The 14,555-nt window shown below is 33.1% G+C and overlaps 1 protein-coding gene across 1 annotated transcript in view; it reads right to left on the bottom strand.

The window, feature by feature from the left end:
- cd99 (CD99 molecule) overlaps nucleotides 1-13,674 on the bottom strand; it is a 36,639-nt gene extending 22,965 nt beyond the window's left edge. Inside the window, exons 1-6 of the mRNA XM_061715795.1 lie at nucleotides 13,477-13,674; nucleotides 6,028-6,063; nucleotides 5,873-5,926; nucleotides 4,786-4,818; nucleotides 3,719-3,766; nucleotides 228-272 (exon numbers count right to left, since the gene is read on the bottom strand). Coding sequence (XP_061571779.1) covers nucleotides 228-272; nucleotides 3,719-3,766; nucleotides 4,786-4,818; nucleotides 5,873-5,926; nucleotides 6,028-6,063; nucleotides 13,477-13,537 — 277 coding nt within the window. The 5' untranslated portion in view covers nucleotides 13,538-13,674. The remainder of the gene's footprint in view (nucleotides 1-227; nucleotides 273-3,718; nucleotides 3,767-4,785; nucleotides 4,819-5,872; nucleotides 5,927-6,027; nucleotides 6,064-13,476) is intronic.
- Nucleotides 13,675-14,555: the final 881 nt, after the last annotated feature.

Below are 14,555 nucleotides of genomic sequence, written 5' to 3'. Positions count from 1 at the left end.
TTCCACAAACTGTTTCCTTTCACAGAAACACAACGTTCCATTAATTTTGTCCTGAATTTAGTTTTTTTAAAGCTGGTAAAGTTCTGACTGGAGTTTAATGATATAAGTCCTAATACTTCAGAAAAAATAGTAAAAAAAAGTCCCAATTCCACATAATTTAATGATTTATTCCCTTTTAAACAAAAGAGCGCGTGAGAACAGAAGTGACATCACAAGGCAGGACTTACCAGAGTCTCCAGAACTGGGTTTCTTGGGTTTTTCCGGCTGATCTTCTGCAGAGATGACGGGGATTTAGACAATAAACCATTGTTAGTTTGTTGTTTGACCTAAATTAAAGTCTGTTTAAACCAAACTAAACAAGCTGGAACCATAAATCAGTCATGATTTAATTACAGTCAAGAGTGAGGCGTCGCCTTGTTCCCATCTCTGCTGAGAGCTGCACATGCTCAGTAGAGCAACAATATCTGCACATGCTCAGTAGAGCAACAATATCTGCACATGCTCAGTAGAGCAACAATATCTGCACATGCTCAGTAGAGCAACAAAACCGCACATGCTCAGTAGAGCAACTATATTAACAGATGTTTCTCAGTGAAATCTCCATCTTATAGAAGAGTATTAGGGCCAGGCAGGAGAAAAATAAAAATAATATTTTAGAGGAGGAAGATTTTTTTTTCATTGTGCACTTCGAGAAAAAAGTGGAAATGTCGAGAAAAAAGTCGAAATGCAGAGAAAAAAGTTGAAATGCAGAGAAAAAAGTTGAAATGTCGAGAAAAAAGTTGAAATGCAGAGAAAAAAGTTGAAATGCAGAGAAAAAAGTTGAAATGTCGAGAAAAAAGTCAAAATGTTGAGAAAAAAAGTCGAAATGTTGAGAAAAAAGTCGAAAGGTTGAGAAAAAAGTTTAAATGTCGGGAAAAAAGTCGAAATGTCGAGAAAAAAGTCGAAATGTCGAGAAAAAAGATGAAATGTTGAGAAAAAAAGTTGAAATGTTAAGAAAAAAGTCGAAATGTTGAGAAAAAAGATGAAATGTTAAGAAAAAAAGTTGAAATGTTAAGAAAAAAAGTCGAAATGTTGAGAAAAAAGTCGAAATGTTGAGAAAAAAGTTGAAATGTTGAGAAAAAAAGTTGAAATGTTGAGAAAAAAAGTTGAAATGTTGAGAAAAAGGTGGAAATGTTGAGAAAAAAAGTTGAAATGTCGAGAAAAAAGTCGAAATGTCGAGAAAAAAAGTCGAAATGTCGAAATGTCGAGAAAAAAAGTTGAAATGTCGAGAAAAAAAGTTGAAATGTTGAGAAAAAAAGTTGAAATGTCGAGATTAATGTTGAAATGTCGAGAAAAAAGTCGAAATGTCGAGAAAAAAGTCAAAATGTCGAGAAAAAAGTTGAAATGTTTAGAAAAAAAGTCGAAATGTTGAGAAAAAAAGTCGAAATGTTGAGAAAAAAAGTTGAAATGTTGAGAAAAAAAGTTGAAATGTCGAGATTAATGTTGAAATGTCGAGAAAAAAGTCGAAATGTCGAGAAAAAAGTCAAAATGTCGAGAAAAAAGTTGAAATGTTTAGAAAAAAAGTCGAAATGTTGAGAAAAAAAGTCGAAATGTTGAGAAAAAAAGTTGAAATGTTGAGAAAAAAAGTTGAAATGTCGAGATTAATGTTGAAATGTCGAGAAAAAAGTCGAAATGTCGAGAAAAAAGTCAAAATGTCGAGAAAAAAGTTGAAATGTTTAGAAAAAAAGTCGAAATGTTGAGAAAAAAAGTCGAAATGTTGAGAAAAAAGTCGAAATGTCGAGAAAAAAGTTGAAATGTTTAGAAAAAAAGTCGAAATGTTGAGAAAAAAAGTCGAAATGTTGAGAAAAAAAGTTGAAATGTTGAGAAAAAAAGTTGAAATGTCGAGATTAATGTTGAAATGTCGAGAAAAAAGTCGAAATGTCGAGAAAAAAGTCAAAATGTCGAGAAAAAAGTTGAAATGTTTAGAAAAAAAGTCGAAATGTTGAGAAAAAAAGTCGAAATGTTGAGAAAAAAAGTTGAAATGTTTAGAAAAAAAGTCGAAATGTCGAGAAAAAAGTTGAAACGTCGAGAAAAAAAGTCGAAATGTCGAGAAAAAAGTTAAAATGTTGAGAAAAAAAGTCGAAATGTCGAGAAAAAAGTTGAAATGTCGAGAAAAAAGTTGAAACGTCGAGATTAATGTTGAAATGTCGAGAAAAAAAGTCGAAATGTCGAGAAAAAAGTTAAAATGTTGAGAAAAAAAGTCGAAATGTTGAGAAAAAAGTCGAAATGTCGAGAAAAAAAGTTGAAATGTTTAGAAAAAAAGTCGAAATGTCGAGAAAAAAGTTGAAACGTCGAGAAAAAAAGTCGAAATGTCGAGAAAAAAGTTAAAATGTTGAGAAAAAAAGTCGAAATGTCGAGAAAAAAAGTCGAAATGTCGAGAAAAAAGTCGAAATGTTGCGAAAAAAGTCGAAAAGGTCGAGATTAATGTTGAAGTACGATCTCAAGAAAAAAGTTGAAATGTAGAGAAAAACGTCAAAATGCACTGCAAAAAATCTAAATCTTAACAAGAATATTTGTCTTATTTCTAGTTAAAATGTCTCATTTTTAGTCAAAAAAATCTCAATACACTTAAAACAAGACTCATCACTGGAAAAACCAACAATTTTCACCTGTTTCAAGTAGATTTTTACTTAAAATAAGTAGAAAAATCTGCCAGTGGGACAAGATGTTTTTGTTTGTAATAAGAAGATAAATCTTGTTCCACTGGCAGATTTTTCTACTTATTTCAAGTGAAAATTTACTTGAAACAGGTGAAAATTGTCAAATAAGTTATTTTTCTGGGAATGAGTCTTGTTTTAAGTGTAATGAGATTTTTTTTTACTAAAAATGAGACATTTTAACTAGAAATAAGACAAATATTCCTGGTAAGATTTTGAGTTTTTGCAGTTTGTCGAGAAAAGTCGAAATGTCGAGATTAATGTCGAAGTGCGATTTCGAGAAAAAAGTTGAAATGTTGAGAAAAAAGTTGAAATTTCGTGAATAAAGTTGAAATGTCGAAGAAAAAATTCAAAATGTTGAGAAAAAAGTCGAAATGTCAAGATTAATGTTGAAGTACAATTTCGGGAAAAACGTCGAAATGTCGAGAAAAAAGTCGAAATGCACTGCAAAAAATCTAAATCCTAACAAGAATATTTGTCTTATTTCTAGTTAAAATGTCTAATTTTTAGTCAAAACAAATCTCATTACACTTAAAACAAGACTCATCACTGGAAAAAACAACAATTTTCACCTGTTTCAAGTAGATTTTCACTTAAAATAAGTAGAAAAATCTGCCAGTGGAACAAGATTTTTTTTGCTTGTTGTTTTAAGTGAAAATTTACTTGAAACAGGTGAGAATTGTCAAATAAGTTATTTTTATGGTAATGACTCTTGTTTTAAATGCAATGAGATTTTTTGACAAAAAATTAGACATTTTAACTAGAAATAAGACAAATATTCCTGGTAAGATTTTGAGTTTTTGCACTTCAAGAAAAAAGTCAAAATGTCGAGAAAAAAGTTGAAATGTTGAGATTAATGTTGAAGTACAATTTCGTGAATAAAGTCAAAATTTCGTGAATAAAGTCGAAATCTTTCTCAACATTTCAACTTTTTTCTCAAACTTTCTCCTTCATGGCCCTGATACTCCTCCGTACCGTCTTCACCAAACTGGAGTGTAAATGTAAACGTGAATTGGACCTACCGGAACCTCCAGGCGTCGGTTTCTTGGGTTTTTCCGGCTGCGGCTCATCTGGAAGGATAATGTGGATTTAGACAATAAAAACCATTGTTTGTTATTTGACCTAAACTCAAGCGTTGACTCGGTTTGAACCAACTGCAGTTATATTTTTATCTGCTGTAACTTATGGTACATAAACGATTCAGCTTTTATTGTGGCGGGTCAGACTGACGTTCATTCAAAGCCTGTATTGATTAGCACGGTTGTCACTCTTAATAATGGTCATATACATTGAAACATAATTTGTTTGTGTGTTAAATTGTAGCCGAATTAATATTAAATGTTTATAGTTTTGAATAAACGCTTTGGTTTTTGTAGATTTGTCCCGTAAATATGCTTTTTGTTAATGTTTCCTAGTTTACGCCTAAACGTCTATGGGACTTTTGAATAGGCTGAATGTTGCGCAACAAACCACAACCAATTAATGATTTATTGAATATTTGGTATGAATTAACTGAGTTTAATGTCAATTTAAATTATTTAGATAAAACTTTAGAGTACACTTTACCTTTTTATTAGAATTAATTATTAGAAATGTTATAATTGAGATGAGTTTTTGGTTAGAAATGTTTTATGAAATAGAGCCGTGTTTGTTCCAATTATTTATGGGATGCTAATTAGTTTTTTATGACCTTATTTAGGTCAGCCAAGTCATTATTTATGTCCAAAAGGAGAAATATCTGAAATAGGCGTGCATGATTAGATAGCCGGACAATTTAATCATCGACTAATGTCAACAGTTATTACTTTTTACGACTCAAGTGCTTTATAAATAAACTTGAGAGTGAGGCGTCGCCTTCTTCCTATCTCTGCACGTGTGCAGCCGAACAATAATAATAATAATAATAATAATAATAATAATAATAATAATAATAATAATAATAATAATAATAATAATAATAATAATAATAATAATAATTATGGGACTCCCGTTCCGATTAGTCGGCTCCTGGTTTCAACAATCAACCCTCTAAAGAGGAGGAAATGTTACGTTTAAAACGTTTTATGAGCAGGATGTGATGATTATTTACCTGGTTCAAAAGCGTCCAGAAGGTCCAGCTCACCTGAGGAACAGAAGAGCAGAAAACTGATAAAACACAAGATATAAGATGATAAAACGTATATAAAGAGAAACAAGAGAGCCAGATAAGTTTAACTTTATTCAACGCGTTCACAATAACTAATAAAGAGTGGTGCAGGTAAGAGTCCCTGTAGCTCCTATAATGTAATAATTTCCTATAATGTAATGATTTGCTGAAAATGTAATAAAATCCAACAATGTCATAACTTCACCAATAATGTAATGAAATATCCTGACTGATATTGTAATAACATTTTTACTGATAATGTAATACCTTATTGGGAATTTATTACATTTTCTTTTTTTTCTCCAAAACTGATAATGTAATACTTGACAAATAATGTAATACATATGTTCATTTTCAGTCCAGAGTTCTACATTTTGTTTTAAGTATCTAAGAATGCAAGTATCTAAGAATGATATATATGCTGGATTTGAAACACCAGAATTACCATGGTAACAGCTGGTACTGCTGCTGGTAACAGGAGTTGTTACCATGGTAACAACTCCTGTTACCAGAAATATTTGAGGGGAAGATTTTTTTTTTTATTCTGCACTTTGAGAAAAAAGTGGAAATTAATGTTGAAATACAATTTCAAGAATAAAGTTGAAATTTCGCCTTTTTTCTCAACATTTCGACTTTATTCATGAAATTTTGATTTTTTTTCTCAACATTTCGACTTTTTTTTCAACATTTGTACTTTTTTCTCGAAGTGTATAATGAAAAAAAAATCTTCCTCCACCAAACTATTATTTGTATTTTTCCCCTGCCTGGCCCTGATACTCTTCCGTACATTTCGGCCGCACCGCATGTATAAATAAATATAATAAATCCCCTTTAAATGAGCCTTATAGTGCCGAAAATAGAGAACTTTAACCGGTTTACAGGCTACATGTTCAGATGTTTTCCAGATCAGATGGAACTCCAGGCCACGCCCCCTTTTGGGGGCGGAGCCTCCACGACAGGCAGCCTCAGCTCTGCGTGACAGTAACGTTTGTAATGTTTACGTGTGTGGGTGGGGGGTTTGGATACAGACCGTCGTCTTTGGGCCCCGGGGCCTTGGGCTCCTCTTTGGGTTTGGGAGGTTCAGCTGCAGAAAAAACCACACATGAATCAGCATTTATTTCACTTTATTCTACATCACCGTGCTGAAGGAGGAGGTAGAAGGAGGGAGGAGGAGACGTCACTCACTGGGACCGTCGTCCAGGGCGTCCGACAGGTCGAACCCTGCGGGACAGACACACCGGGGTCAGAGACATCACAGCAGTTTTAGATTGATTGAAATTCTTTATTCTGTCACATCACACTACAAACATTAACACAAACATTATCATTATAAATAGTGAGTGAAAAAGCAACAGGCAGAAACATAGTGCTTATATTAACGCCTGTCCTACGTACAAACATACAAACAATAGCAAAACTAAACCAGAAAACCAATAAGGTTTACACATACAGGACTGTCTCAGAAAATTAGAATATTGTGATAAAGTTCTTTATTTTCTGTAATGCAATTTAAAAAAACAAAAATGTCATCCATTCTGGATTCATTACAAATCAACTGAAATATTACAAGCCTTTTATTATTTTAATATTGCTGATTATGGCTTACGGTTTAAGATTAAGATTCCCAGAATATTCTAATTTTTTTAGATAGGATATTTGAGTTTTCTTAAGCTGTAAACCATGATCAGCAATATTAAAATAATAAAAGGCTTGAATATTTCAGTTGATTTGTAATGAATCCAGAATGTATGACATTTTTGCATTACAGAAAATAAAGGACTTTATCACAATATTCTAATTTTCTGAGACAGTCCTGTATATGACCTCTAAAATATCAATGTATGAATGAAATATAGGAATAAAACTATGTAAAAAGTCACCACAGTGGAGATCTAATGACAATTATGGTTTTATACAAATTAAACATTTGTTTAAAGTATAGTAATCTAATATAAAATAACTGTAATAACTGTAATAATAACTGATCTGCATGATGTGCAAGATACCCGACTTTTCTATACGAAATATTTATTCATCCATTTTAAATCTACCTTATAGGCTGTTATTACTAAATGTTATCATTAAGTGAGAAAAATAAATTCCATGACTTTTCCAAAACTTTTGGGGTGAATTTGTGTTTCCAAAACTTTTCCAGGCCTTGAAAATTATATTTTCAAATTCCATGACTTTTCCAGGTTTTTTCAAAACGTATGAACCCTGTTAGTAAAGACATTTTTTTATATATATAAATATCAGAGAACAGCAACAAACAAAAACATTAACATTTGTAGCTTTCAAAGATTTCTCTACAAATCTTTATTTTGTAAACCGAAAATGAGCTGCACGTTCGTAAATCTAGGTTAGCGTCATTCCATGGTTTAACTCCCACAACAGATAAATATACACCTCCTTTTAGGCCACGTTTCCACAAAAACGGATACTTCCCCCTCTACGTTTTTAAAAATACCATCAAAATACCAAAATTTTGAATTTTTTCTCAAAATTTTGACTTTTTTCTCAAAATTTAGACTTTTTTCTCGACTTTTTTCTCAAAATTTCAACTTTTTTCTCAAAATTTCAACTTTTTTCTCAAAATTTCAACTTTTTTCTCGACTTTTTTCTCAAAATTTCAACTTTTTTCTCAAAATTTCAACTTTTTTCTCAAGATTTTGACTTTTTTCTCGACTTTTTTCTCAAAATTTCGACTCTTTTCTCAAAATTTCGACTTTCTGACGGTTACAAACAAATTGTAAACACAGGTCCCACTCATGACACTGCAAAAACTCAAAATCTTACCAGGAATATTTGTCTTATTTCTAGTTAAAATGTCTCATTTTCAGTCAAAAAACTCATTACACTTAAAACAAGAGTCATCACCAGATAAATAACTTGTTATTTGACAATTTTCACCTGTTTCAAGTAAATTATCACTCTTTTCCAGTGATGACTCTTGTTTAAAGTGTAATGAGATTTTTTTTTTTACTAAAAATGAAACATTTTAACTAGAAATAAGACAAATATTCTTGTTAAGATTTTGAGTTTTTGCAGTGTGGCGACGTTTCTGTCTCATAATGTGACGTTCTGAAGCCTAAATGTCCGTTTCTCTCCGTTTACAAGCAAACGTGAAGACGGAGGTTTTAAAAATCTACACTTTGGCCGGAGTTTTCAGGAATTATAGTTTTTGGAGACTTTGAGCTTCGTTTTCGTGTAAATGAACGAACAAAACGCATGAAAACACCACCGTTTCTGATACGTGGAAACGGGGCCTTGGTTTCTTTTCTAACTTTTTAGCGTCGTCATGGAAACGCATGTGCTCTGTGTTTGGCTGTTGCAGCTTGTTTCCTGGTTGCCATGGCAACGCTGACTGATGCTGCTCTGAGTCACCGCTCTGACTAAACCTGGGCTTTTCTAGTTCCTCTAGTGTCGTGAGACGAGCTCAGGCCGCAGGACGTCCTTAGTTACTCTCTCTCTCCCCGGGAAAACCCCCAAAACTTCAAAAAACCTTCAAAATAAAAGCCTGCATCAACAATAACAGGCAGCAGAGCTGGAGATCAGTTCACATGTCAAGATTTGATTCCCATTCTTAAGATTCAGAATCGACTGTCACGATTCGATCCGATATTGATATATTAGTGTTAATAAAACTGTTTTTTCAGCTGTTGCATGAATGATATGACTGTAGTTCTGCAACATATTAATACTAGTATTATATTGAGATTAAACAGCAAGTATTGCAGCTAAAGATGCTGTAAGGACCAATCAGCTCCCAGAATGCTTTGCAGAAACATCATGTAAGTCAGAATTACCAAACACATCCAGGACAGCAATCAGCTTTTAGTTTTTCCCACATACCGTTTTTAGTTACTCCATTTTCGGTCTTTTTTTTATTTTTAATTTTTGAGAAATTTGTTTTTTTTTAAGCATTTTATGCAAATGTAACCCCCAAGACAGTATATAAAGTAATGAAATATAGACAATTTATGCAATTATAACCTAACACTTTAATGTTTTCATACCTTTAAACATAGTTAAAGACAAAAACATGGAACCAGTTATTCTCGTGTCCAACAAAACATTCCTTTTTTGGGCAAAAACTAAAAAATACCAAAAGTTGTAATGCAATGATGAAAAAATTATAATAAAAAATAATACAAAAAATAATGATAATAAAAATAAATAAATAAAAAATGTTTTAATCAGATTCAGATTTTTTGAAATTAATATGAGAATCGATTTAGAATCTGAAAATGTATTTTTTTCAACACAGGCCTATAGCGAAGGCTTTTATTTTCTAGGTTTTATAACAGTTTTAAAACCTTCTTTTATCCCTGAAAGGAATAAAAATGCAGAAATATGTGCAGATAACCCGTTACTAACCCGTTACTAACCCAAACAAATGAACCAGAACTTCAGCCGGCTTGTTTGTGCGCGTTAATGCTCCACTAACGATGACTTTCAGACAAACTGCCCTTTTTTAAGTTGAAAAGTTTCATTTGTAGCAAATCAAAACAAAATAAAATAGAATAGAAAGCCTTGATTTTCATTATATTATAATGAGATTAAGCAGCAGCTCCATAAAAGTGCACCCATGTAAAAGGCTGTAAAAACAAAACAGGAAACAGGCAATATAAATATATATACACTATGAAAATGAATGAATGAAAGAAAGAATATTGCACAATATGAGGTAGTTTATGTAAAGCAGATTATTGCGTTTTTAGAAGCATCGCGTGCAGTCGGATGATTCAACACGACCACTTCCTGTTTCCTCTGAAACCAGCTCAAACGCTGCAGGTTTATTCTTTAACGGCTTCTTTTATTTCTGCTTCAGCTCAAACGCTGCAGGTTTATTCTTCTTTATTCTGCTCTCAGCTCAAACGCTGCAGGTTTATTCTTCTAACGGCCTCCTTTATTCTGCTTCAGCTCAAACGCTGCAGGTTTATTCTTTAACGGCCTCTTTCTTTCTGCTTAAGCTCAAACGTTTCAGGGGATTATTGTGGCAGAAACATGAGTTTCAGCTCCACCCTCGGCTGTGAGTCATGATAGAAACATCCATCTACTTCAAACTGAGAGCGTGATGTTAACACGGTGACTGCAGGCCTGGCAGGCCCGCCCTGCAGCCTTGAAGCTTTCAACCAGCAACCCTCGCCCTGCAGCTCTAATCCTGCAGCCCTGCAGCTTCAACCAGCAGTCCAGCTGTTTATCTGTAAAATGTGTAGGAATGGTTCAGTTTGTGATTCAAGCATGAAATTTGGTACAAATAGCCAAAGGTTTCCCCAAAAGATATGGACGTGGAGCCATCGGGAATTTTCAACATGGACACAACTGTTTTCTAATGAGTCTACACTCCTCTTTTTTTCATCTTTTTCATCTTTTTCTCCTTTTTTCCTCTTTTTTTCCTCTTTTTGCCATATTTTTTTCCTATTTTTTCATCTTTTTTTCCTCTTTTTTTCAGCTTCTCTTTTTTCATCTTTTTCTCCTTTCTTTCTCTTTTTTTGTATTTTTTCCTCTTTTTTTCCTCTTTTTTGATCTTTTTCTCCTCTTTCTTTCTCTTTTTTCCATATTTTTTTTCTATTTTTTCTCCTTTTTTCATCTTTTTCTCCTTTTTAGCCTCTTTTTTCAGCTTCTCTTTTTTCCTCTTTTTTTCTTTTTTTCCTCTTTTTTCCTCTTTTTTTCTTTTTTTCCTCTTTTTTCAGCTTCTCTTTTTTCATCTTTTTCTCCTCTTTCTTTCTCTTTTTTTCCTATTTTTTCCATATTTTTTTTTATTTTTTCCTCTTTTTTTCCTCTTTTTTGATCTTTTTCTCCTCTTTCTTTCTCTTTTTTCCATATTTTTTTCCTATTTTTTCATCTTTTTTCTCTTTTTTCATCTTGTTCTCCTTTTTTTCCTCTTTTTTCAGCTTTTCTTTTTTCATCTTTTTCTCCTTTCTTTCTTTTTTTCCTCTTTTGCCATATTTTTTTCATCTTTTTTCATCTTTTTTTCCTCTTTTTTTCATATTTCTTCCATATTTTTTTAAATATTTTTTCATATTTTTTTTCTCCACCCCCAAAAGATATGGACGTGGAGCCGAGGAAAAAAAGAGGGATGAAAGAGAGATGAAAGATGAAAAGATGAAAAAAGAGGAAAAAGAAGAGGAAAAAAATAGGAAAAAATATGGAAAAAAGAGGAAAAAAGAGGGAAAAAAAGAGCCAGGGCAAACTGGCAACTCATTTCAACTAATCACTCATTAGAAAACACTTGTTTCTGGCGGCCATTTTGAAAAATGGCTGCCATGGGCGCCATGTTGAAAATTCACGATGGCTCCACGTCCAATTATTTTTGGAATATCTTTGGCTAATGTGTGTACCAAATTTCATGCTTGTATCACAAACTGAACGATTGTTTTGGTTATCTCCTGCACTACAGCAACCCTGCAGCCCTGCAGCCTTTCCTCTGCAGCGTTGAACCAGCAACCCTGCAGCCCTGCAGCCTTTCCTCTGCAGTGTTGAACCAGCAACCCTCGCCCTGCATCATTCAGGAAGTCTGGGGTTCGACTCCTCACATCCTGTGGTTTCTCAAGTCTGTCTGGCTCTTATTTGTGGTAATTTCTGAGGTTTTTTTAGATAAAAGTTGAGCTAAAAACGGGAAGTTTGAGCTTCAGTCCTGCAGCAGCTTCATGTTTCTCTGTTAATGTCAGTTTTACTCGAATAATGTGGTGAATTATTTCACTGATGCCCCCAGCTGTCAATCACAGCTGTCAATCACAGCTGTCAATCACAGCTGTCAATCAAAGCTGTCAATCACAGCTGTCAATCACAGCTGTCAATCACTTCCCGTTTCCTCCGTGGAAACCAACGACAACCACTTCTGTTTTTAGTCTTCAAACACCATTCTTTTAGTTTAACCTTGAAAATCCTGACTTTAAAAGCTCATATAACCTGAATTTAAAACTTCAGAAATCCTGGATTTAAAACCTCATATATCCTGAATTCAAAAGCTCAGAAGTCCTGAATTTAAAACCTCATATATCCTGACTTTAAAAGCTCCTGCATAATGAATTAAAACCTCAGAAAACCTGAATTTAAAACTTCAGACATCCCGACTTTAAAACCTTACAAATCCAGGATTTAAAAACCTGACAAATCCTGGGTTTAAAAGCTCAGAAAACTTGAATTTAAAACCTCTGAACACCTGAATTAAAAAACGTATAAAACCGGAATTTGAAACCTTAGAACACTTGAATTTGAAACCTCAAGTCCTGAATTTAAAACCTCAAGTTCTGAATATAAAACCTCACAGATCTCGACTTTAAAACCTCACGAATCCCGACTTTAAAACCTCAGAAATATTAAGTAAAGTTTATTTCTATAGCTCCTTTCACAGACTACGGAATGTCACAAGATGCTTCACAAAAAATAAAACATCACAAACAAAACACTACAATAAAAGTAGAAATACGATTTAAAAACAAGACAATACTGATTAAAAACTCCTAGAATAAAAGTAGATAAAATCAACATGATGTTCATAAAACAACCCTCTCACTACTGATGTTTAATGTTTAATTCTGAATGTAAAGCTCACAAATCACGACTTTAAAACCTCACAAAACCCAATTTAAAACCTCAGAAATCCTGAATTTTACAACCTCACAAATCTTGAATTTAAAATCTCAATAAACCTTAATTTAAAACCTGAATCTTAAACTTCAGAAATCCCGACTTTAAAACCTCACAAATCCTGAATTAAAAAATCAAAACCTTGCAAATCCCGGATTTAAAACCTCACAAATCCTGACTTTAAAAATGAGTTGACCCTGATTTCATAAACCCAGAAACATCAGAAACTTTGACAGAATCAGGACTCGTGGTTTAATCTGAAGTTTGAAAAGCAGCAGTTTAATCAGATTTCCTCCCAAATAAGTCTGTAGTTCTGATTATTCTCCTCATACGACCCACCAGTTTAGTTCTGATGATTCTGGTTCTGATTCTCCTCACGCGACCCAAACACTAATTCTTTCCAGACCTGGAAAATATTTCACTTTGTTTCCAAAAAAAAAAAAAAAAAAGTGGATAAAAACAAAATCCTCCAAATCTCTGCTGACTTTCTATCTCATGTGATGTTTATACGTGTTTAAGAGTTTATAAGTGTTTATAAGTGTGTAATAGTGTTTATAATAAGTGTTTTATGAGAGTTTAACAACAAAACAACAAAATGCATGATGGGTACTTTACATAAAGACGGTTTGAAAGACGCAACACGTTTTTAAGAGAGTGTTTAACAAGTTTAATCAACAATCCGAACTTTAAAACACGAACTTTGGTGCATTTAAACCCAAAAACAGACCAACTTTTTCTCTCTTTTAACTCCTTGTTCAGTATTACATGTTCTGTCCCCTTCACGGACCGTCGGAAAAACCAAACACCGCTCATTAAAGCCTCCGCAGACGTGGGAAACGGCTCCAAACTGAATCCGAGGGGACGATGTCGGCTCGGTCTGTTTCTACAGCTTCATTTACCTCTGAAAGACTTTATTATTAACGCGAGTTGGATTTCCTGCGTGAGTTTGAAAAGTAAGAGGCGTGAATTACAGCGGCGCCGCGGAGCGGACATGGAAAGTGTGGAAATTCCTGAGCGGGCTCGGGGCCGTGAACTCACCGAAGTCCTGCGCCCGGAACGCTGGGACCAAAAACAGCAGAAAAAGCAGATAAAACTTCATCCTGGACGCGGGTTTGAGGGGTTTAGGGTTGGTTTCGGGTCTCGGCCTGACGTGGGGGGTATTCCTGGATCCTCGGGTCTCGGGTGGAGTGAACTCCGCGGGTTTGGTGTCCTGTTACAGCTGGAAAACCTGGGTGTGGCAGCAGCTCTGCAGGGGGCGTGGCTAAGGCCAGGCCACGCCCCCTGGAGCTCCACCCAGCTCTGATTTAGGACCACTAGTTTCCATTGATTTCAATTTAAATTTTTATTTCAAACATGAAACATTAATAAAAAAAACAATAATAATCAATAATAAATACATGTAAATAAGGAAACAAAAATAAAATAAAATAAAATAAAAAATATATATATATATATATATATATATATATATATATATATATATATATATATATATATATATATATATATATATATATATATATATATATATATATATATAACATGCATCCATCATAATTAACTTGCTCGAAAAAAGGAGTAGGAACTTATTAAATCCTACCCCCTAAAAGAAGATTTCATTATGATCAAAATTTATTCAATTTCTATACAAAAAACCAAAGTATGTATATATATATATGTATATATATATATATATATATATATATATATATATATATATATATATATATATACACATACACATACACATGCACTTTTTGGATATGACATACTGATTTTGGCCCAATGGACCTTTTCTATGGAGGTAGATTTGTTTCTTAATTGTTCAATCAAAAAAAAAGATTGCTTCAATCAAAAAATATATTTTCAATTTAAAAAAATTTCACTTTAATAAAAAAAAAATGTTCAATCAAAGAAAAAAAGTGTTTGAATGCAAAAACATATTTGAGACTCAAAAAAATGCATTTGAAAAAATGCGTTTTTCTTTGATTGGAAATGTTTTCTTTGATAAAAGTTAAGTTTTTTTGTTTGAAGCAACTTTTTTGATTGAAGTAGTGTTTTTTGTGTTTAGGCCATATTGTTATGGGTAGGACATTTGTGTCTTTATCATTTAATCA

This window comes from Cololabis saira, chromosome 24 (genome assembly GCF_033807715.1).
Source record: "Cololabis saira isolate AMF1-May2022 chromosome 24, fColSai1.1, whole genome shotgun sequence".
NCBI classification, from domain to species: domain Eukaryota; kingdom Metazoa; phylum Chordata; class Actinopteri; order Beloniformes; family Belonidae; genus Cololabis; species Cololabis saira.
Note: the sequence above shows the minus strand (reverse complement) of the source record. Positions and strands in the feature narration are given on the sequence as shown.